We start from the raw sequence: 22,610 nt of genomic DNA, 5'->3' as shown, positions 1-22,610 counted from the left end.
GCCTGGATAGTCACATGTTGGGTATGATATAGAAGGAAGGCCTCCTGCTCGTGTGCGAGTTGGACTGGATAGCCTGTGAGGTCCCTTCTGACTCGGAGATACTTGATGATTCTTTGTGTCATGTCTTAGGAAGGGGGAACGAGTTCCTTCCGAGATTCTGAAATTTTTGGCCCTTAGCTCCATTGTCACAATATGGAGGACAGAGATAATATGATGCTGTACATATAATGAATAACAATGTCTAGAGGATCTTGGGATGAATCACTTAGCTAAATGACCTTGAAGGTCCCTTCACTTTAAATCCATAATTGTCCAGAACAAGTGTTCTTAATGTGGGTTCTGTGAACTTTTTCTTAAAATAATTTGATAATTGTATTTCAAAATAATTTTGTAATACCATGTGTTTTATGTGTGTAAATACATGATTTCTAATTTTTGTGTATTTAAAAACATGATTCATGAAAGAGTCCATAGATATCCATCCCCAGATTTCCAAATGGGTCCAGAACACACAAAAATGTTAAGACATACCTTTGACTAGACAAGAGCTGGAATCCATCATGGCTCCTCTAAGCTTAGGATGTTTATTATTATCATTTTATCATCTTGCCTTGTTTTCTTTGTAAAAGTTCTATTTTCCCTCTTTTTTTTTCCTCTCCTCCTTTTTTCCTTCTCCCTTCTCCTTTTTTCCTTTCCTCCCTTCTCTCCCTTCTTTTTCCTTCTTATTAAAATTATTTATTACTCATTACTTATTAAAATAGATGCAATGACTAAAAGAATTTGAATAGAAAAAAATAACAACAAAATATTTTAATTATAGTGACTGAAGTTGGTTCTGGATAAGGAAGTAGAATTTGATGCAGTGAAGGCAGAGAATTTGGGTTCAAACCTGCCTATAATGCTTATGTAAGCAATGAACTTGAAGCTACAGGCCTGAGTTTGAATCTTTGTCCTGCTTGGATGACCTCAGAGAAGCCACTTATCCTTCCTGAGCCTCATTTTCCTTATCTTCCAAGTGAGGGAGGTGAACTGGATGATCACCTCTAAAGTCCCAGCTCTAAATCTCTGTTCCCGGAGTTTTGAAGCCTCAAGTGGCTAATCTGCAAAATAAGATTGGACTTTGTAGCTTTCCAAGGTTCTTTCCTACTCAAGAGCTATGAGATCCCGTGATCTCTATCTACAGAATTAGAAAATGCTCCTTTTTCTTTCCTCTACCAAGGCTGGGGACTGTGGATATATGGGTTTTATTGCCGATCTTGCTTGATTCATTAAGTATCTCGGTTTACCTGCTTTCCCCTCCATCCTTGTTCTTTTTTATTCTGTGTAACAAGGGGTGACTTGCTGATTAGGAGAAGAGAAAGGAGACATTCAGAAATGAAGGTGATATTAAAAAAAAAAACACAAAAAATCATGAAAAAAAATTTGTCGAATTTAACTAGAGGTGGTCTTTCCCTGCAGTTTCCAAAATCATTTTTAGAATATGTGGTGAGCTCCTAAAGTAATAATGTTCAATGCAGTCTAGATGTGGCCATTTTTTCTGATGTGGTTCTGCTAGAAGTAATAATAATAATAATAAATATAATAATATATAGTAATATATATTATATTATATGTAATATATAATATAATAGTAATACTAATAAATTAATAATAATAATAAATAATATATTTGAAGTTTCCAAAAATACTTTGCATGTATTATCTCATTTGAATCTTAGATATTCAAGAGGGATGTAACATTTGAGTCACAATTGGCATTAGGAGAGGGCGTTCCCATACCAGGACCCCCCCACAGGAGTGAAATCCTATATCCTGTACCCTTCGTGCCCAGCTATGGTTCCAAGAAAAATGAGCCTTTCAGATCCAGTTCACTTTGTTCAATCAGCTGTTTCTTGTTTGTTCTCCCTAGTTCTCTGCTAATATTGGCAATTCATAATGCACCTTGCCAAGATCTGGGGATTGTCTTTGTTTAGATAAAGGATTGTGTGTTCTTTTGTGCCCTGACAGGTTGGTTCAGAGGATATACGCTGAGAAATAAGGCTAAAAAGGTATGGTTTTTTCCTTTTCTTTTTTTTTCTTCTTTTTTGTATTTTATCTGAATTTTTTCCTGTTTTGCATTGCTTATGTTACCCAGTTGCAATCTAAAATGTCTATAATATAATATAAAAAGTCTATAATTAGACTCCACTTGTGGATTTTTCTCTTCAAGTTTTATCTCATTTAGAAGCAGATTTGCAGATCTCAATAGGGGTTATAGGAGAGTCAAACACGATCTTCAAGGAAGCAGCAAATGATCAGTAAGCATTCATTAAGTGCCTACTGTGTGCCAGACACTATGCTAAGCTGGAAATTTCCCTTTGGGTAAAAGTGACTTTATATCCAGCCAGCCAGTTTGAGAAGGGGAAAGTGAGTCAGGTCACAGGGGAAGACCAGGGTCGTTCAAGGCAGAAGATGAGTGGTCCTTCTACTCCATTGACTCCCTGTCCCCTAGAACAAAAGTGTTGTAACAATCAGTAACAATCAGCAATGGCATTGCTATACCTGAGGACTCAGCTTTGATGATGGTCCAATGCTCTTCCTTTTTCTCGACTGACTCTCAACATGCCCCTTGGCCATGACTCCTCACTGCTAGGCTGCAAGGGGAGGAATAATAATAACAATAAATGGACATTGATATATTTGAAGTTACAGTTTGGGGACTTCATAAGGCCATTCTCAAGAGTCCTATTCAATCATGTTATTGGAACATGGAAGATCCATGTTGGATTCTTGAAGGCCCACAAGCTCTGATGGCACCTAATTTCTTTCTAGCTTCATAGAACTGTGTCAGGAGGGAATTTTTCTCCCAGGACCTGTCTAATCATAGCAGGACCCATGGCTTTGGGGTACAGGAGGCTGTACCTCTCTCCTGAAGAGAGGGATGTTAATCTATTTGCAGCCAAAAAGTCAAGCTCTTTCAAAACAGCCAATTTAAATAATTCACGGACAGAAAGGTACAGGGGAGCCAGGGTGAATTTGGGAGTCAGGGAACCTGGCTTGAACCTGCTTCTAATTAACAGAAGGGGTTCTGGATCTGACATCAGAAAATCTGGATTCAAATCTGGCCTCAGACACTTTTGAGCTGTGTCACCCTGGGCAAGCCACTTAATCCTGTTTTCCTCCATTTCCTCATCTGTAAAATGAATTGGAGAAGGAAATGTCAAAACCTTCTTCTCACGTTCTACATCATCTTCACTTAATCCCACTTGCATTTTTGACTTTCCACTTGTACTTTATGTTTCATTTTGATAATTTACCCTAAAATGGAAGTTTTCTTTTAATGAAAATAAGTATTAACCATTTCATCTCAAAAAAAAATGTAATTCCATTATGTTCCTGTTTGATTCTGATGTCAAATTCTCAGTCATCTTGTGTAGTTTAATTGGAAGAAAGGGGTAAAATCATAGGATCTTATGTTTTTCAAATATATGGGACTTTAGCAATCTAGTCTAATCCCATTCATTGGACAGCTGGAGAAACTGAGGCCCAACTTGCCTAGGGTCCCACAGAAGAGCCAAGCCTTCCTGACTTTACTTTCTCCCCATGACCAGAACATTAATTCAATTTTTAGTTTTCTCTTTTACTCTTTCACAGACTTTGTACCAAAGTATCCCAACTGCCTTTGGGCCCAGAAATAAGGCAGAATATGAGTCAAGAATCTCCAAAACAAATCCCAATATTTAATCAGAGTCTGAGCCTGGATCTGGATGTGACACTTGATGTGGCTGGCCTGTTTTTCACACCACAAACGGTGACGTTGCTTCTAAGGAACCAGTGGGGGTTCCAAAGGACAATTAGAATTTTTACAGGCCTGGGGTCCTATACCTGCTAAATCCACATAAAGCGATGAGCTTTTGTGGTTCATTAATTTTCAGTTCTTCAAAGAAATTGACTTAAAAAAAAAACAGGCACAGAAAAAAGCATTTAAATCCCAGAGACACACAGTGCTCTTGACTTTGAAATTTCCTAGTTTTGCCCAGGGAATAAGCCCCCAAAGGAAGAGGCAGATAAGTGGTGCATCCTTAGAGAGGAGACAAAGTACAGGGACTTGGAGGCAGGTGACTGGCTGGGGGCTTCTTTTCTAGTTCCAATTCTGCCCCTGTTTTGCTGTGCAAACTTGGATAAAACACAGAGCTTCTTTGGGCCTGTTATGGTATCATGTTCAAACACTGTGCTCTATGGTCGCTCTGTCCTAAGGATGCTCCCAGTTTTGAAATTTTATGTTCTAAGACTGCTAGCTGCAACATTTAACATTTTAATCCCCCCTCCCCCAGCTCAAACATTCCATGTTCCTCTTCTATCTCTGTGTTCTAAGGCTGTTCCTGATATTTTCTGTTCTAAGACTTTCCCAATTCTGACATTTGATGATTTCATGATTAATGCAAAGTCCTTTTCCCCAAGGGAGGCAAATTATTTTTAATGTATTTTATATAATTTTATTTTTAATGTACTTCTATGTAACTTTTTATGTTAACTTGGCTGTAATTTTTATGTATTATTCAAAGAAGAAGGGTTGATTTCTAAACCAGGCTCAGAATGAGCCTTTGAGATATTTCTTGATTTCCACCTTAAGCCCTCTGGCTTCTTACAAGGAGCTCTGCCAGGAGAACAACCTTTGTTCCAAGGCTGTTGAAGGTGACCTTTTCCTCCTACTAAATTACTGTTCACACACTCCCTTTGAGAAGCTTCGAAGTCTTCTGAGAGAGCTGATCCAGGAAAAATAAACTCATGTCCTGCCCATTGCCGTTGACAAGATTTATCTGCTTCCTCTTTCTTGAGGGCGCGGAGCCCCTTTGAAATCCTTTTACGCTCCACCGTGACCAATACCCTGACTCCTCAGGCTTTTAGAGCCCATTTGGAGGGTCTATTATTTTAATGGGGACTTTGATGTCCCCACTCCACGGAGAGTGGGTGATAAAATGTGGCCGAAATGACTATTTCAGGAGCAGAGAGTAGTACTTCGGGCCTCGTTATTGATCTGAGGTTGGATGGGAAGGAAGGCGGACCGATCTCTAGCTTAATGTTTGATTCAAGTGAATGGGTCGCTTTAACGGATGAGGACTGAATTGAGGTGAACTGGGATATAAATCAGAAATATGACCTGATTTACCCAGGATTTATGTGGCCCATAATGACCATCTACAGGGCAGGTTTACCAAAGAGCTCCATCATTGGATGTCTGATGCATACAAATGATGTTTTGGTAAGAGAATAAAATGCATTAAAATCCCTTTATGGTTTCCTACCTAGAAGTTTATGGTTTATGGTCTACTTTGTCAATGTGGAACTCATGCTGTTGGTTTTAAATTGCCCTCCCTTCTTCCCTTGGCTTTCTCTAAACTAATCTAGGAAATGCGGTCATCAAATGTAGGATGCTTGGCTGAGTTTAATTGACCCGATTCCTTCCTGATATTGAATTTCCCTGGGTGAGAAAATGGACTTGCACTAAAGATTGTATCTTGTTTAACCCCTTCACTTCGAAGGGCTCCTGAGAGAGCATGGGATCATAAGAGCTGGTTAGTCCTGTTGTTGCTGTTGAGTCCTTTCCAATCACGTCCGACTCTCTGTGATCCCATTTTGGGGTTTTCTGGGCAAAGATAATGCAGTGGTTTGCCATTGCCTTCTCCAGCTGAAGCAAACAAGCTGAAGCAAGGGTTAAGTGACCTGCCCGAGGTCACCCAACTAGCAAGCGTCAGAGGGAAGATTTGAACTAGGGAAGTAGGATCTTCCTGACCCTGCACTCTGGCACTGGCTAGCTGCCCCATAAGAGCTAGAAGGACCTCAAAGACTCTCTGTAGTCCAGCTTCGCATTTTAGGGATGATGAAATGGATTTGCCCAGGATTACACAATTAGTATGTTTCAGAGGGATCTGAATTCGAATTTTCCTAGCACCACCCAGTTGCCCTGGAGGATCCACATATAAATATCCATGTGTTGGGAATAGGACACACGGTTTTTGGAGCCAACCCTGTCCTATCTCTTGAAATACAACCTTGGCCTGGAAAATCCCAGAAGAAAGGGTTATCGGGATAGAGTTCCACTCATCCCATATGTATCAGGACATATATTTTGTCTCTCCAGGAGTGAGTGAGCCACTTGAGGTCTCAGATCTCAGAGGGAATCCACTGAGTCCAATTTCCTCCCTCTAGAGATGATTCAGAAATCAAGTTCAGAAAATTGTGACTTCAATCAATCAATCAGTCAATAATTAATAAATGTTTATTATTGCCACCCTCAAGAAGCTTATAATCTAATGAAACAGGAGGGTTTGCTAGTGCTAGTGTCAGCGGCATTCAACTGATGGAAGAGTCTTGGCAAGGCCCTTTTTTGAAAGTCTTTCTGTTTGTTTCTTTGGACCATGATTGAGACCAAGGGTCTGGATGTTTCTGGTGAATGGAAAGTGATTGATTGATTCAGTTGGTCACATATCTCCATCCGAGTCATTTCACTTTTTTATGCTCATGTGTGTGGGAGCACTAGTGAAGAGAGCACTGGACTGATAATAGCAAAGCTCATCTTCCCAAGGTCAAATCTGGACTCAGACTCTCATTAGCTGTGTGACTCTGGGCATGTCATTTCCCCCTATTTGTCTCGGTCCCTCCTTTGTAAAAATGATCTGGAAGAGGAAATGGCAAATCAGTGTTTCTGCCAAGAAAACCTCAAATGGCTTCTTAGAGAGTCGGACTGACTAAATAGCAGCAACAAAGAGCGCTCGTGGAGCGCCGAGCACACAACCGAAATCACCCAGTGACGGCGACTAGAAAAGGTAGGTGTGGACTCAGTGACCGGGAAGGTCTCTTAGGGCAGGACTTCATAAGCTCAGAACCCCCTTTTGCCAGAGAAATTTTTATGTGACCCCAGGTAGGAAAGTTTATAAAATAAATAGACAAATCAACCGTTAATGATAATGAATCATAATTTCATATCCCCACATTCAGTTAAAAGACCCCATTTGGGCTTGAGAACCACAGTTTAAGAAATGAGCCTTAGAGCCCCAAACCTATGAGCCTGTGAACGTGCTTTGATGGGCACTCTTGCTATTATGAATTCAAGGGCTGAGTAAGAAAGCTTCGTTCGATTTTCATTGGCCCAGGATGGACTCCCCGAGTGTGAATCAAAGATGGGGAGCCCAGAAAGAACCCATTCACAATCTCTAGCTTTGACCAAACTGGTAAAAAAGGCTCCTTCTTTCAGACAGATGGAAAAGAGGGAAAACCTAGATCATTATTGCTTCTACTGAGAGGGGGAAGTACAGGGAGCAAGGCAATTCCTGAAGATCATGGGATACCTGTGTGAGACCATCGACATGTCTTCTTACCAAAATGCAGGGTGCTGGCAGATTGTCGTCTTTGTCTTATTTTCTGCTATTCTCTTTGCTAATATTCCTCATATTTCCCTTCTCCCATCTGTGGATCATTGAGCAGATTGCCTCCATGCTCGCCCTCCTCATCTCTGTCTCTGGGGCTTTTGGAGGCTTAGCAAAAAACACCTTCTGCACTGATCCCCTCCGGTTAGCTGCTACTGCCTCTCCCTTCTTGTCTGTACCCAGTTACCTTGTAAGCATCTGGATATATATATATATATATATATATATATATATATATATATATATATATACACACACACAGACACACACATACACACATATATATTCAGCTCCCCATCACCTTTTATTTGACTCTCTCTATATATATGTATATTCAACTCCCCATCACCTTTTATTTCACCATATTATCTATCTATTCAGCTCCCCATTACCTTTTATTTCACCATATATACATATATATATATGTTCAGCTCCTCTATTACCTTTTATTTCATCATTTTATATATATATATATAATATTCAGCTCCCCTATCAATTCATACAAAAGTCAGGCCCATCTCTGTAACTTAAAAGTCTTAGAGAATCAGTGGCCCAGGGCTCCGTTGAGCTGCCTAGCGCAGGACCACGCAGCAGCCATGTATCAGAAATTGAGCCCAAGGCTTCCTTCTTGGCTGTGTTTTCACTGATCCATAGCTGCCTGCTGGATAATTTATTAATTTATCTATGGATCTCACTTCATCGTAAGCTTCTTAGTTGCAAGAATTGTTTTTTAGCATCTATCCCCAGGGCTCAGCACAATGTCTGGCACATAGTAGGTGCTTAAGAGATGCTCGTTGACCATGGCCGTGTGCTTCAAGACTGGGGTTTTGGACCCTCTAACCTCCTTTCTTCTCCTTGCAGGGGATTTTCCCTGAAACCTACATCCATTTGAAGGAGGCGACTGTGGAGGATCGAGGGTGAGTGCCTGGGAGGGTGGCGGCCGTGGGTATGGAGACTGGCCGGCGAGTGACCACCACCGGTGATCTATCTGTGAATCTGCCCTCCCTCGTGCCTTAGATGGGGATTCACAGGGAGATGTGAGTGAATGAGGATTCAGAAGCCCGAGCTTGGGCCCTGCTTTTCATGGCCTGGGTGACCCCAGACAAGTCACTTAACCCCTGTGGACCACTGTAAAATGTAGACTTTGACCAGATGGACTTCAAGGCTCCTTTCTAGGCTGCCATTTACAAAATGAGATGATAAATGAAAGTAAAGAGCCAGATATATTACAATTTCCACCCTTTCTCCTCTTCTCCCCAACACCACTTCCCTATTTGAGAGGGGCAGTAAATAGAGCGCTGGGCTTGTGATCAGGAAGACTCATGAGTTTCAATGTGGCCTTAGACACATACTAGACCCCGGAAAAATCCCTTAACTGTGTTTATCTCATCTGTAAAATGGGCTGGAGAGGGAAATGACAACATTTTCTTCCTCTATCCTACATCATCTTCTTGTATCCAAGGATACGAGTGTGGCACTTTGACTCCATAAATGGGTATTGAATGACTGACTCTCACTAGTTTGCCCTTTAATTCTCCCTCTAGAGGACCACTGACCCGGTCCAGCCCCCTCATCTGACAGGTTTATGGCCCAATAAAAACCAGAACCCAAGGCCGCTGATTCCAAATCCAGCCAAGCGTTCCACTGGGTAATCCGGGGTTTCCTTATAAATTAGCTGGCACCGAGTAGTAAGCCTGGAGTCAAGAAGACTAGAGTTCAAGTCTGGCTTCAGACCCTTATTAGCTAAGTGACATCCAACAGTCATTTAACCTCCATCTGTTTTCTCATCGGTAACATGGGGGTGATAATAACAGCACCAGCCTCTTGGGTTATAATGAGGTTAAATGGGATATTTGTAAAGCACTCAGCCCAATGCCTGGTCTACAGTAGGTGCTACATAAATGCTTATTCCCTTCCCTTCTCCTTTTCCCATGTCTCGGATCCCTTGATGACCTCCTAGTTACTTCAGTTTAGTATTTCAGAATTCCAGGATGGAGGCCAGTCTCGGCTGTGAGTTCTTTCAGGGTCTGTTTGGGGATTGCCCGAGGTCTGAGTGAATGAGGTTTTCTCCACATCTCAAAGATTCAAGTCAGCCTGGGAACAAGGCCCTTCCCACCTTCCACTGGCCAGGGCTCCTTCAAGAAAACCCAGGGCTCAGGAAGGGATCTGCTTCTCTCTCCAGGCAACACGAGACCGTGATTCCCAGCGAGGTGCCTCTGGTGCATGAGCTCACCTCTACCCTCCGAGAATGGGCGGTCATCTGGCACAAGCTCTACGTGGTGAGTCACCTCTGAAGCCCAGAGTATGCAGCTTCGCATACCCATAGACCCCCGCCTCTGCAGAGAAGTTTGGGGAGATGCCCTTGCAAATCTCTTCCTGGCCCTGTTCTTGGTCTTTATCATTTTTCTATGTTCACTTTCAATTGTTTTTGTATTTGGAAACTTGCCTGGGATTCTCCATCCTGGGAATAACAGAAGTGGGAAGGATGCCTTCAAACTCCACAAGGCCAGATTTGGGCAAATAACTACCTTTTTGGAACAGAATGCAGCAGTGTTCTGCGAACAGTGCTCAGTAATTATTCTTTGAATGTTATTATCAAATATTCTTCAGTTTTTTCCAACTCTTTGTGACCCCCTAGACCGTTGCACTTCTGGCTGCTCTTCCTCCTTTATTTCTCAAAGTTTGTCTGGGTTCGTGCTCATTGTTTAATGACACTCTCTATCCATCTCTTCCTCTCCCATCCCCTTTTCTTTTTGTCTTTGATCTTTTCCAAAATCAGGGTCTTTTCCAATGAAAAGACCAATGAATCTCATTATGTGGCCAAAGTATTTAAGCTTTATCTTTAGTATTTGACCTTCAGCAAATAATTTGAGTTAATTTCTCTAAGTATTGATTTATTTGACCTCCTTTCCATCCAAGGAACTCTCAAATGTCTTTTCTTTGAATATATAAATGATAAATAAATTAAAGGTTCATTGTGTCTTCTAGATAATCATGTCCAGCTTCTAGTGGGCAACGGCACTAGGAAATAAGGATCACGATATAGACTCAAGACTTAGGGGTGGAAGGCACTTTGTAGATCATCTCGTACAAAGCCACGGAGAGATCACAATTTGCCTTAGCTAGCTAGTAAGGGTCTATGATGGGATTTAAATCCAGGTCTTCCTGATTTCCAGCATTTTATCCATTCTTGGATTTGGAGGCCAGAGCTATCCTGAGAGAGAAAAAAGGCATAGAATTTGTAGGACCAGATGTCCTTCCTATCACATCCAACTCCCGCATTTACAGATGAGGAAACAGGCTTAGAGAGGCCCGATCACTTGCCCCAAGTTCCATAAGCAATAAGTGCGGTTTGAATCCGGGTCATAAAATCCTAAGTCCCGTGGCTCTCTTCAACAATGAGATGATTCAAACCAGTTCCACTTGTTCAGTGACGAAGAGAACCATCAAAACCCAGAGGGAGAGGACTGTGGGAACTGAGGATGGACCACAACATAGCATTCTCACTCTCTGGTATTTGCTTACATTTTATTTTCTTTCTCAGTTTTTCTTTTTCTTCCTTCTTGATTTGATTTTTCTTGTGCAGCAAGATAACTGTATACATATGTACACATATATTGGATTTAACATGTATTTTAGCATATTTAACATGTATGGGACTACCTGACAACTGGGGAGGGAATGTGGGAAAGGAGGAGAAATTTGGAACAGAAGGTTTTACAAGAGTCAATGCTAAAAAATTACCCATGCATATGTTTTGTCAATAAAAAGCTATAATAAAAAAAAAGAAGAGAAAATGGAGGCGTAGAGAGAGTTTAAGTGACTTGCCCATAGTCACACAGTTCCTAAGTTTCTGAACTAGAGATTTTAGTTGAGGTTTTTCTCAGAAAAACAGAGCCCACAGTTCTGAACTGTAGAGGGCCACAAATAGAGGGGGAGAACTAGTCCAGACACTACACTGAACCAGATTAAAAATGTAATTGGAAAATCGTTTAAAAAAAAACAAATAAAAAATACAATACAACATAAAAAAAAAATTCTAATCCCATACCCTTTCCTTACAGCACACAATCCCTCTGCCTACCGAGTTAATGGTAGATGTATATATTCTATATATCTAAGATATATATATATATATATATATCTAAAATGCCCTGGTAGAAACCTCCCTTTCCATGAGTAGCATTGAGTTTGGTAGGAAATGAAAAACCCTGAGAACCCTGACTCTCCCTGGGGCTTCTGTGCTTTTTCTTGAAAGGCAAAATTTCAAAACTTCAATTGTTTGCTATCACTTGACTCAATGACAACAAGCCATTATTTAATTAATTAAGCAATTATGATGGGAGCAGCTAGATGGCTTAGTGGAGAGAGTATCTATTCTAGAGTCAGGGGGATCTGAATTCAAATCTGGCCTCAGACACTTAACACTTTCTAGCTGTGTGATCCTGGGCAAGTCACTTAACCCCAATTGCCTCATCAAACAAAAACCAATTATAATAGACCTGTAGCTCGATCTTGCTATTCATATAGACTCAGAAATTAAATAGGAAACCACCGACAAATGGTGTCCTCCATCTTTCTAACTGCTTGAAGCAATCCTGCTATTTTCTTTTTGAAAGTGTCAACCATTATTTCATGGAATTACAGAATATTAGGACAAGAAGATTTTTGAGCAAAGCCCTCATTGTCCAGGTGACCAAGGACACAATGGCTAGACCAAAGCCCTCATTGTCCAGGTGACCAAGGACACAATGGCTAGACCAAAGCCCTCATTGGACAGGTGACCAAGGACACAATGGCTAGACCAAAGCCCTCATTGTCCAGGTGACCAAGGACACAATGGCTAGACCAAAGCCCTCATTGGGCAGGTGACAAGGACACAATGGCTAGACCAAAGCCCTCATTGGGCAGGTGACCAAGGACACAATGGCTAGGCCAAAGCCCTCATTGGGCAGGTGACCAAGGACACAATGGCTAGGCCAAAGCCCTCATTGTCCAAGTGACCAAGGACACAATGGCTAGACCAAAGCCCTCATTGTCCAGGTGACCAAGGACACAATGGCTAGACCAAAGCCCTCATTGGGCAGGTGACCAAGGACACAATGGCTAGACCAAAGCCCTCATTGGGCAGGTGACCAAGGACACAATGGCTAGGCCAAAGCCCTCATTGTCCAGGTGACCAAGGACACAATGGCTAGACCAAAGCCCTCATTGGGCAGGTGACCAAGGACACAATGGCTAGACCAAAGCCCTCATTGTCCAGGTGACCAAGGACACAATGGCTAGACCAAAGCCCTCATTGTCCAGGTGACCAAGGACACAATGGCTAGACCAAAGCCCTCATTGGGCAGGTGACCAAGGACACAATGGCTAGGCCAAAGCCCTCATTGTCCAGGTGACCAAGGACACAATGGCTAGACCAAAGCCCTCATTGTCCAGGTGACCAAGGACACAATGGCTAGGCCAAAGCCCTCATTGTCCAGGTGACCAAGGACACAATGGCTAGACCAAAGCCCTCATTGGGCAGGTGACAAGGACACAATGGCTAGACCAAAGCCCTCATTGGGCAGGTGACCAAGGACACAATGGCTAGACAAAGCCCTCATTGTCCAGGTGACCAAGGACACAATGGCTAGACCAAAGCCCTCATTGTCCAGGTGACCAAGGACACAATGGCTAGACCAAAGCCCTCATTGTCCAGGTGACCAAGGACACAATGGCTAGACCAAAGCCCTCATTGGGCAGGTGACCAAGGACACAATGGCTAGGCCAAAGCCCTCATTGGACAGGTGACCAAGGACACAATGGCTAGACCAAAGCCCTCATTGTCCAGGTGACCAAGGACACAATGGCTAGACCAAAGCCCTCATTGGACAGGTGACCTCTGTTGCTCCGATGGTAGCATTCCTTACCCCCAATGGGCCATTAACCTCCCTTTGTGGAGAGTCTCTTGATTCTGAAGGAGCAGGGTCCCATGCTTTCTTTGAGACATTGCACCCAATTAAGACATCTTATGCTTTAACCTTCATCTGAAAGTTATATCACTGGATTCCCAGCTCGTAGCTGCCATGAGGGTCACTCCCATGTGATTCTAGGCAAGTCTCTTGATCTCCCTGAGCCTCCCTTCTTCATCAATAAAGTGAGGTGGTGAGAGAGGCAGCATCAGCCTGTAAAAAGCCTTGGCTATAAACTTATGGGTTCAAATTCTGCCTCTATCTCTCAGATCCAGGCAATTTCTCTGGATGTTCCCCATGTCTGAGATGTTCTCCTTCCTCACCTCCACTTTCCTTTCAGTCTCATCCCAAATCCTTCCTTCTACAGGAAATCTTTCCCAACACTTCTTGAGTCTAGCGTCTTCCCTCTGTTAGTTATTTTCTATTTATATTACGTCACTGGTTTTTCCGTATTACTTTGCTTGTTGTCTGTCTCCCCTTGGACTGGGTCTTTGAGACAGGGATTTTTGTATTCCCATCCCTTAGCCCAGTGCCTGGCACATAGTAGGTACATAAAAAGTGTTCCTTGGCTGATTGACCTTCAGTTCTTTGTTCCTTAGTTTGTGATAAGAAAACTAAGCCCCCATGATTTCAACAAGGCTACAAAGTGGCCAGTGTCAGAGGAAGGATTTAAAACCTGGCCCTCTGACTAAACCCTGAGCCCTTTCCACTGTACCTCACTACCTCAAGCCAACAATATTAGCCCAAATAGAAAGTCATAGGCTTGTCTTTATCTTGCTGTGAGCAACTTACTGTTGAGGGGTCCAAATAACCAGTTTTTTTGTGATAAACATGAGATTCTCAGCGGCCTTGGACTCCCAGTTGCAAGACCAAGTGTTCATCTATAGCCCGTTGGGGCTGGACGCCGGTCCAGAAGACACTGGTCCAGTTCTCTGTGGGAGACGCAGGAGCTCAAATTCCAGAGAGAAGGGCGTTTTCAGAACAGGTGTGACCTTCCTGGCTGCTCTTCCTCGCTGCCTCACCGTTCTTGTGGGCATTTTCAGCAATTGGGCAAGAAACAGGAAGTGTTTGAGATAAGTCCGGTGCAAGCCTCCCTTCTTTTGATGGGAAGCCTTGAGCTTAAGAAATGTTTGTTGAAGGAAAACTAAGAGTCCTTGGGAGCAAAGTATGACTTGAGAGGTCTGGGTGTGTCCACCCCCTAATTCTCCCCTCACATGTTTGCTTTAGGGGAGGAGCTGAAGATAGGAAGTGTGGTTAGGTAATGGCCAAGGATAGGTTGGGAATTTTTTTTTTTTATCATTCTAGAGATTCTTGAGAATAGTTCCACCCTTAGCCTCAGTTCTGCCTGGCAACAAAACCCAGAAAATCTTAGAGCTACAAGGGATCTGGGAGGCCCAATTCAAGTCAGAACAGGAACCCATGAATCCCCTCTGTATTAGGATGAGAATAAGATTCCCACAGAGATATTCGAAACAGAGAGAGAGAATTTGGGAGGCTTCTAAGAGGCAGCTGGATTTGGGCAGGAAAAAGTCACATCATTGGTTGTTTTGAGAATAAATTTTCCTTTTCTTTTTTCCATGGTACAATAGAAGTCTTTATAAAGAGAATTAAATAAAAGGACTTCCTAATGCAGCCCATTGCTGACAAATCTCTGCTATGGTTTAGCTTGACTGTCCTTGAGGCCTCAGGTTCCTCATCTGTAAAAGCAGGGAATTGGATGAGTTGATCTGGAAGGCTCTTTCTTGCTCTGTGTCTATGATCAGATAGTCCCTGAACCTTCTCTCTTCCCTGATCAGTCATCATGAGTCTATGAATCCCACACCCCTCACTTATCCTCCCCCAAGACATGTTCTTCCTTTTTAATAATTCCTGATAATTTTCTATATTCTTTTCTCTCCTGAAATCTCCCTTTCTTCCATGCTGGACATCCTTGGTGCCCTCAAAGAAATTCTATTTGGACAAGATTTTAGGTTCTATCATTCTGGTTATTTTCCTCTGTACCCCTTCCAAACTGAGTCTCACCAGGGCCAAGACCAGCTCTACACGTTAGGAGACTTTTTCCTAAATCTGAATTTTATCTGAAATCTGCCTTCAAGCTCTTCTTACCTTGTATTTCTTGTATAAGAAAATAAAAATGCTTCTTCGGCTGCTGCCCTTTATGGCTGCCATGTCGACTTCAAATCTTAATCTCTTCTTCAGGATAAACAACCAACAGCCTTCAGCCATTCATTCCTTATGTGACTTTGATCCCATTTCTTTTCCCTTCTTAACCCCTGTCTTGGGCAAGCACCTGTTTGCCAATCTCCCTCCTAGAATGAGATCCCATGGCCAAACATGGGACTTCAAAGGAAATCTTATCATGGATATTTCTCACCTGGGAACTTCTAAAGTCTGTTTCTACTTTAAAAGCGGGAGGGACGTTTCTTAGAGAGATTTCAGTAGATCGATATGGTCCAGAGAACCAGCGAATAGCAATTGAAGTTCTTTCTGAAAAGTTGCCAAGCAAATAGATTAAAGGGCCAGGTCATTGTTCCACAGAGATCTAATGGAGAAAAGTTGGCTCCTGGATTTGCTGTAGTAAGCACTTAGTAAACAGTTTTGCATTCATTCATGCAGAAAAGAAAATGGCAATGGCAAGAACAGCATGATAGAGAGGTGCAGGGCTAGTTTGGGCATCAGAGAACCTGGTTGGATATCCAGCACTATGGTGTTCAATAGTTTTCTGGCCTCACTCAATCTCATTGGGTCCTTCTTTCACCAAATGGTACGTTTGAACTAGATCACTTTGAAAGTTATTTCCTGATTTAAATCTATTTCCTTTTGATCTTGAAGACTATAATGATTTGTTCCTTCTTTGATGGCCACATTTAAAGATTTAATCATCCTTAAATTTGATTTCTTTATATTGTTAGTGGTCACTGAATCCCTAGTTCTTTTTTCCCAGGAATAATTTCAGCAGTGAAAGCTCCAAATCAGGAAAAGGACATTCCTATGGAAACCTTCATCCAGTTTTTCAAATTTTTCATTTGTGATCTGCAGGCCCCTCCCTCTCATTCTCCCTTTCAATTCTGAAGTTAATGAGAGGGGAAATGTGACATGGTAATTACTGTGTAAAGAGCAAAATGATGATTGGATTCCCATTCCTTCCCCTTTCGTTCTGATTTTTTTTTTTTTTTTTGATGAACTTTTTTCATGTGGCAATAGAAGGAGTCTTGGATTGGGAGCAAAAGACCTGGGTTCAAATGATTGCCATCTGAACAAATTTTGTGACCTCCCTGGATCTTAGTTTCCTTGTCTGTAAATAAGGGAGGGTAGAGGACAAGACTTGTGAAAAATCTATCAGATACCCCTCATCTTTCTGGGCCTTCTTCTATTCACCTATAAAATGAAGGGATGAAAAGCATTTGTTTCTATGATCCATTTTTTGCTCCAATCCATGAACCAATGATCCTGATCCTGGACAATTCTGGACCTCAGTTTCCTCATTTGTAAAGTGAAGAGATCCAATTGACTAACCTACTAAGGTTCCCCATTCCAGAGACTTGCTGGACTTTGTCAGAAGAGCTGCCCTCTGACCTTTTCTAAGCCTCTGTTTTCATGGGCATCCAATTCCAGTGGCCCCTTTTCAATGGGATCTCCCTGGTATGTACTCTCTAAATTAATTTCTTCAAAGGAAAGGGACCCACCAAAAGGAGTGTGGGGGCAGCCACTCTGTTTAATTTCTCCCTGCAATAGACCTCTGGAGAGAATTGAATAGAGGCAGAAAGGAATACACAGATCTGACATGCAGAGGTCTTCATTAGAGTCTTGACAGGCTCTAATTTAATTGAAACTAGAGAGGGAGAAACATGGCAAGAACAAAGCAGACTGTCACATATTCCTGGAGTTTCTTGAACTCATGTCATGGTTAATGAAGAAATCATTCAGCAAGTTTCTTATCTAATCACCTTGGAAAAAATGAAGTAGGGGGAAGTTTGGGTACAATATGGAGAAGGTCCTCTTCATCTGAATAAAGGATCTATGAATAAAAAGATGGCTTTTTGTCAGCTAGGAATCTCAGATGGCGTGACGTAGTCTGCAGGCTTGGTTTCTCCCCCCCTCCTTCTGGGGTTTCCCAGCAAAACTTTAGTTTGACACCCAAATTATCCTATTTTTAGTGGAGCTTAATGAGAAGTCTTGGTGGGCCTCTGCTCATCAGAAACAAGTTTAAACAACAATAGTAACAACAAACCACCTTCTTTTATACTTTTCTGGGCCTGATTGGTTAGCAAGATAGAAAAGGGAAATGATCTAAGATTAGTTAAAGAATGGGACCTTGGAGGACATTGAGTCCAATTCTTAACCAATTGAGAATCATCTCTACACCTTGCCTGGCAAATGGTTTGTTCTTCCTTTGCTGAAAGCTCTTCAATGGGAGCCAGGGCTAGGGTCAGGGTCGGGATGGGGGCTTCATATCTCCCAAGAAGTTCCACTCTCCACTAGACTCTTCTTCCTTAGGTTGGGCTGAAATCTGCTTCTACCTATTGATGCTCTCTACCATCAATCAAAGTAAATCCCATCCCTCTTTGACATAAAAGCACTTCATGTCCTTGAAAAAAATTATTATGATTCTTCCTGTCTCCTTCTTTAAGTCAAATACATGAAGTTTCTTCAAATGATCCTCACAAAGTAGTCTCTAGGCTTCTGAACATCCTGCTAAGTGATATTTTCCCTTTAATATGGCATCCAAAGCTAGAAGAATCCAGTCAGTTAATCAATCAATGAACACTGCCAAAAGAAAGAATATCACTAGAGATGAGCCAGACATTTAGATTTGGAGCAGAATAAGACCTCAGGGACATCTAACCCAATGTTTTCCAGACAAGGAAACTGAGGCATAGGGAAATCCTTAACGATCACCTGACCTTATACTCAAGGTCACATGAATGCTGAGTCTCAGAAGCAAGATTTGACTCACTTGCTCATCTACATTCGTAGCGGGAGTTTCCATGTTTTTCAAAAGAAACAAATTCTTGTCTAAACCAAAAAAAAAAAAAAAGACTGAAATTCATACTTACATAATATTAGGTCTCCAATCTAGAGAAGAGAGAGGTAGTATATGAATAATAGATGGCTATACTGGTAGATAGATAAGAAGAAAGGAAAAAAGGAAAGAAGGAAGGAAGGAAGGAAGGAAGGAAGGAAGGAAGGAAGGAAGGAAGGAAGGAAAGAAGAAAGGAAGGAAGGAAAGAAGGAAGGAAGGAAGAAGGAAGGAAGGAAGGAAGAAGGAAGGAAGAAGGAGGAAGGAAGGAAGGAAGAAGGAAGAGAAGGAAGGAAGGAAGGAAGGAAGGAAGGAAGGAAGGAAGGAAGGAAGGAAGAAGGAAGGAAGGAAGGAAGGAAGGAAGGAAGGAAGGAAGGAAGGAAAGAAGGAAGGAGGAAGAAAGGAAGGAAGAAAGGAAGGAAGGAAGGAAGAAAAGAAGGAAGGAAGAAAGGAAGGAAGGAAGGAAGAAAAGAAGGAGGAAGGAAGAAAAGAAGGAAGGAAGGAAGGAAGAAAGAAAGGAAGGAAGGAAGGAAAGAAGGAAGGAGGGAGGGAGGGAAAGAGGAAGGGAGGGAAGGAGGAAGAAAGGAAGAAAGGAGGGAGGGAGGGAGGACAGGAAGAAGGGAAGGAAGGAAAGAAGGGAAGAAGAGGAAAAGGAGAGGGAGAGAGAGATAGATGGAATAGATTGATGGAATAGATGGAGTAACAAGTAGATGGAATAGTCAGATACATGGATGAATGGATAAATAGATAAAAGATAGATTGAGTGTGAATGGCTGATATTTTTTCAAGTAAAATTTTCCATCGGAGGAGGTAGCCATACAGTGTGAAAAGCTGCCAATGAGGTGATAGGGAGAATAGTGCAGGGAAGACACTGAATTAAAATCTCACTCCATATACTTAGTAATTTTGTGAGCCTATACAAGTCATTTAAATGTACTGTGTCTTAGTTTCCCATCTATAAAATGATGAGGATGAACTCAGGGACTTCCAAAGTCCCTTCCCACCCTGAATCTCTGCTCCAGTGATCCAGCGCTAGCCCTGGCTTGCTGACTCCCAAATGCATGCATGTCATCAGTCCCAAGGAAGACCAGGTCAGGATGTGTGTGTATCAGCACAAACCCACCCCCTTCATCAGAATGTGGCCATGGGGCACCCAGAATTCCCGCCCTGCTCCCCGAAGCAGGGACGGCCACAAATGCCATCTCTGCCTCCTCGCCCGGAGTTACTCCAGTCTGGAACCCTTAAACAGCCCTTTTCCTTCCCTCCTTCCAGAACAACAAGGTGACCCTTTTCCGCCAGCTGCAGCAAATGACCTACAGCCTGATTGAGTGGAGGTCGCAGATCCTGTCGGGGACCCTCCCCAAGGATGAGCTGGCTGAGCTTAAGAAGAAGGTCACGGCCAAGATTGATCATGGCAACAGGTAAGCAGGGGTGGAACCCAGCAGAGCGGCCACATTTCTGTCAGGAGCTCTTTCCCAAGGTGGATTGATCTTATTAATGGTGCATGAATAATTATGAAGTCCCACTTCCTTATAAAATAAGACCTTAGAGAGTATTTATAGTTTCCTGCTCTGTAAAATGGGGACAATAACACGCACTTACTCGTTCTTGGAATAGTTGAAGGGAAGCCTTTGGTGAAGCTTCAAGCTAACAACCTTGGCACCAGACACCCAGGTACCAGGTACCAGGTGCCGACTCTTTGGGCCAGCCACTGTGCTAACCTCTGGGGTTACAAGGAAGACCAGAGATGGTCCCTGATGGGAAGGAAGATGGAAGCCGGCTAGCCCAATCCCAGCTTGTTTTCCAGATGAAAACCTGAGCCTAAGAGTGCCTTCACAGGTAATGCGGAAGGCAGGATGCAGGTCTTGCTCTTCTGACTCTGCATCCATTGATGTTTTCATTGGGCCATGCCGTCTGCATCATGGGGAACATTCAATGATAGGATTATAGAGCTTTCTGAGTGCTTATTAAAATAATGTCAAGCACATCCTAGGTTCTTAAAAAAAGAAAGTAAGAAAGGAAGGGAGAGAAGGAGAGGGAAAGAAAAAAGAAAAAAGGAAAAAGGAAAAGAAAAAAGAGGAAAGAAGTAAAGAAAGAACAGTAAAAGGTTAAGACTTAAGGAGCACTTTGTTGTTTTTGCAAATCATTTGACATGTTCATTATATGTAGCTACAACAGGTATTATCATCCACCTATTACCGAAATGGAAACTGAGGTACGGGTCAAAAAAGTGGCTGCTAGTTACTGCCAAACTAGTAGATTTCATGTCTTCTGGCTTCTATTAATTTTAATACTTCACACACGTGCCCTGAGTGACATAGTATCTAAATTCAGAAAGGAAAAAATAAAATGAAATACAGAAAGACCCCCCCCCCCGTGTTCCCTTTCAAAATTATAAAAGTTAACAAAACATGACAAAAGAAGTTGCCTTGAATACAAATGTTTCGTGATTTTAATTTTAATTTTTCAATTGACAAGAATCTGCTCTTTCTTCCATGGACCCTTCTTCCTCCATCCCCCCTACCCCCGGAAAAAGAACAAAAATCCCCACAGGTTGTTCTTGGTCATAAACCCACATCTTTGCCTTTTCAGAATATCTCACTTTTTGCTCTCTGCTCTTTTTGAATGAAAGTCACTCAGTCTTGTATGAGCTGGACTATGGCTCCTCGCTATTTTCATCCTTTCTTTCTGACTGCCCAAAGCATTTTTTTCCTTGAACCTGGATGCTCTGGATTTGGGCTATCATTGGTCAATTGCTTCTGTTTCCACTTTGCTCTCTGTTTACTTAAGTAAAGTTTTGTACAGTTTGTGTCCAATAATTAAATCTTTTTCTGGGTCTTTCCTCTAAAACTTTCATTTCTTATTCGCTTTTTCATTTAATTTATTATATCATTTAAATTCATTTTCAACTATTGAATCATTTCTTTTTCAAATTCTTATTGATCTTATGGCCAGTTGTTTTTCTTTGGTGCTTTATTATTATTTTATAGGTTTTTCTGCTAATTTTTCCAGCAATATGTTCTGGACAACCCAGCATTTCTGGTCTACCTTGAGCTCTAGGAGCTAATGCTAAGATCCCTGCGCCTCTTGGAGTCCCTCCTCTACTGCTTTCCACAAAGGACTAGGTCCATATTATGCTTTGGGCAACTTGAAACTAAAGACCATGAGCTCTAAGAACCAATTGGGTCAGTACTCCACGCCCTGGGTTGTTGACCTTAGCTGAAGTTTAATCTCAGATTGGTTTTGGATATCACTGTTTCATTGGCCTGAATTCTGGAGAGTGAGTGCAAATTCTTGATCCCTCTGGGAGATCCCTAGTTTTTGGTTTATGAGCCAGGGAAGAATGTAATAAATATTTTAGAATAATTTTTTAGAAATGTATAAAACTTCTGAATACAATTTTAGAAAAATAAAGATAGGATGGCTGTCTGGTGATTAGTGGATGAGAATTAAAATGAGTGTGCATGTTTTTCAACTGTACAACACCTTCACAAAAATTGACATTATAATAGGCATAAGAATATACCTGAATAAAATTTTAGCAAAACTAGATAGAATAACTCTCTGGTGATTATTAGATGAGAACAAAAATAAGTGTGTATATATTTTCAACTGTACACAGCACCTTGACAAAAATTGACCACATAACAGGATATAAAAATACCATAAGCAAATGTAGAAAAGCAGAAATACTAAATGCCCCTTTTACTGGTTATAGTACAATAAAAATTATGCTAAACAAAAGATTATTCATAAAAAAGGATTAAAAATTAACTGAAGACTATATAAGTGAATCTTATTTCAATACATTCTCTATTGCGCAGGATCAAACTTTATCAAATGTTGCTGTTATTCTAGAGAAATATTTATGCTTAAGTCTGAGCCTATCTAGCCTCCTAAAATCTTATTACAAATATTGATTTTATGGGTTTCTTTTGCCTTTGTGTCATAGTTACTTTAGGACCTACTCCCATAGGCATACATTCAGGATATAAATAAATGCACATCTAACCAGTAAACATTTCCTCAAAGGAGAGAAAGGAAGATCAGTGAAACACCCACACAGTGACCATATTTGACAGCATCTACCACACTCCACATCACTCTCACCAAAAGGTGAGAGGTGCTTCTTTGTCATTTCCTCTCTGGGGGCAAAGACTGGTCATTGCAATTACTGAGCACTTGGGTTCGATTCAAGGCTCTTTTCATTAACTAATAACTAATTAATTA

General features: G+C 41.7%; 1 protein-coding gene across 1 annotated transcript in view; it reads left to right on the top strand.

Annotated features, from left to right (window-relative positions):
- Positions 1–22,610, top strand: part of DOCK5 (dedicator of cytokinesis 5) — a 238,954-nt gene that overhangs the window by 85,001 nt on the left and 131,343 nt on the right. Inside the window, exons 3-6 of the mRNA XM_051974162.1 lie at positions 2,008–2,048; positions 8,268–8,323; positions 9,589–9,685; positions 19,653–19,801. Coding sequence (XP_051830122.1) covers positions 2,008–2,048; positions 8,268–8,323; positions 9,589–9,685; positions 19,653–19,801 — 343 coding nt within the window. The remainder of the gene's footprint in view (positions 1–2,007; positions 2,049–8,267; positions 8,324–9,588; positions 9,686–19,652; positions 19,802–22,610) is intronic.

The sequence above is a fragment of the Antechinus flavipes genome, chromosome 2 (genome assembly GCF_016432865.1).
Source record: "Antechinus flavipes isolate AdamAnt ecotype Samford, QLD, Australia chromosome 2, AdamAnt_v2, whole genome shotgun sequence".
NCBI lineage: Eukaryota > Metazoa > Chordata > Mammalia > Dasyuromorphia > Dasyuridae > Antechinus > Antechinus flavipes.
The sequence above is the reverse complement of the archived record's forward strand: the minus strand, read 5'-3'. Positions and strand labels throughout refer to the sequence as shown.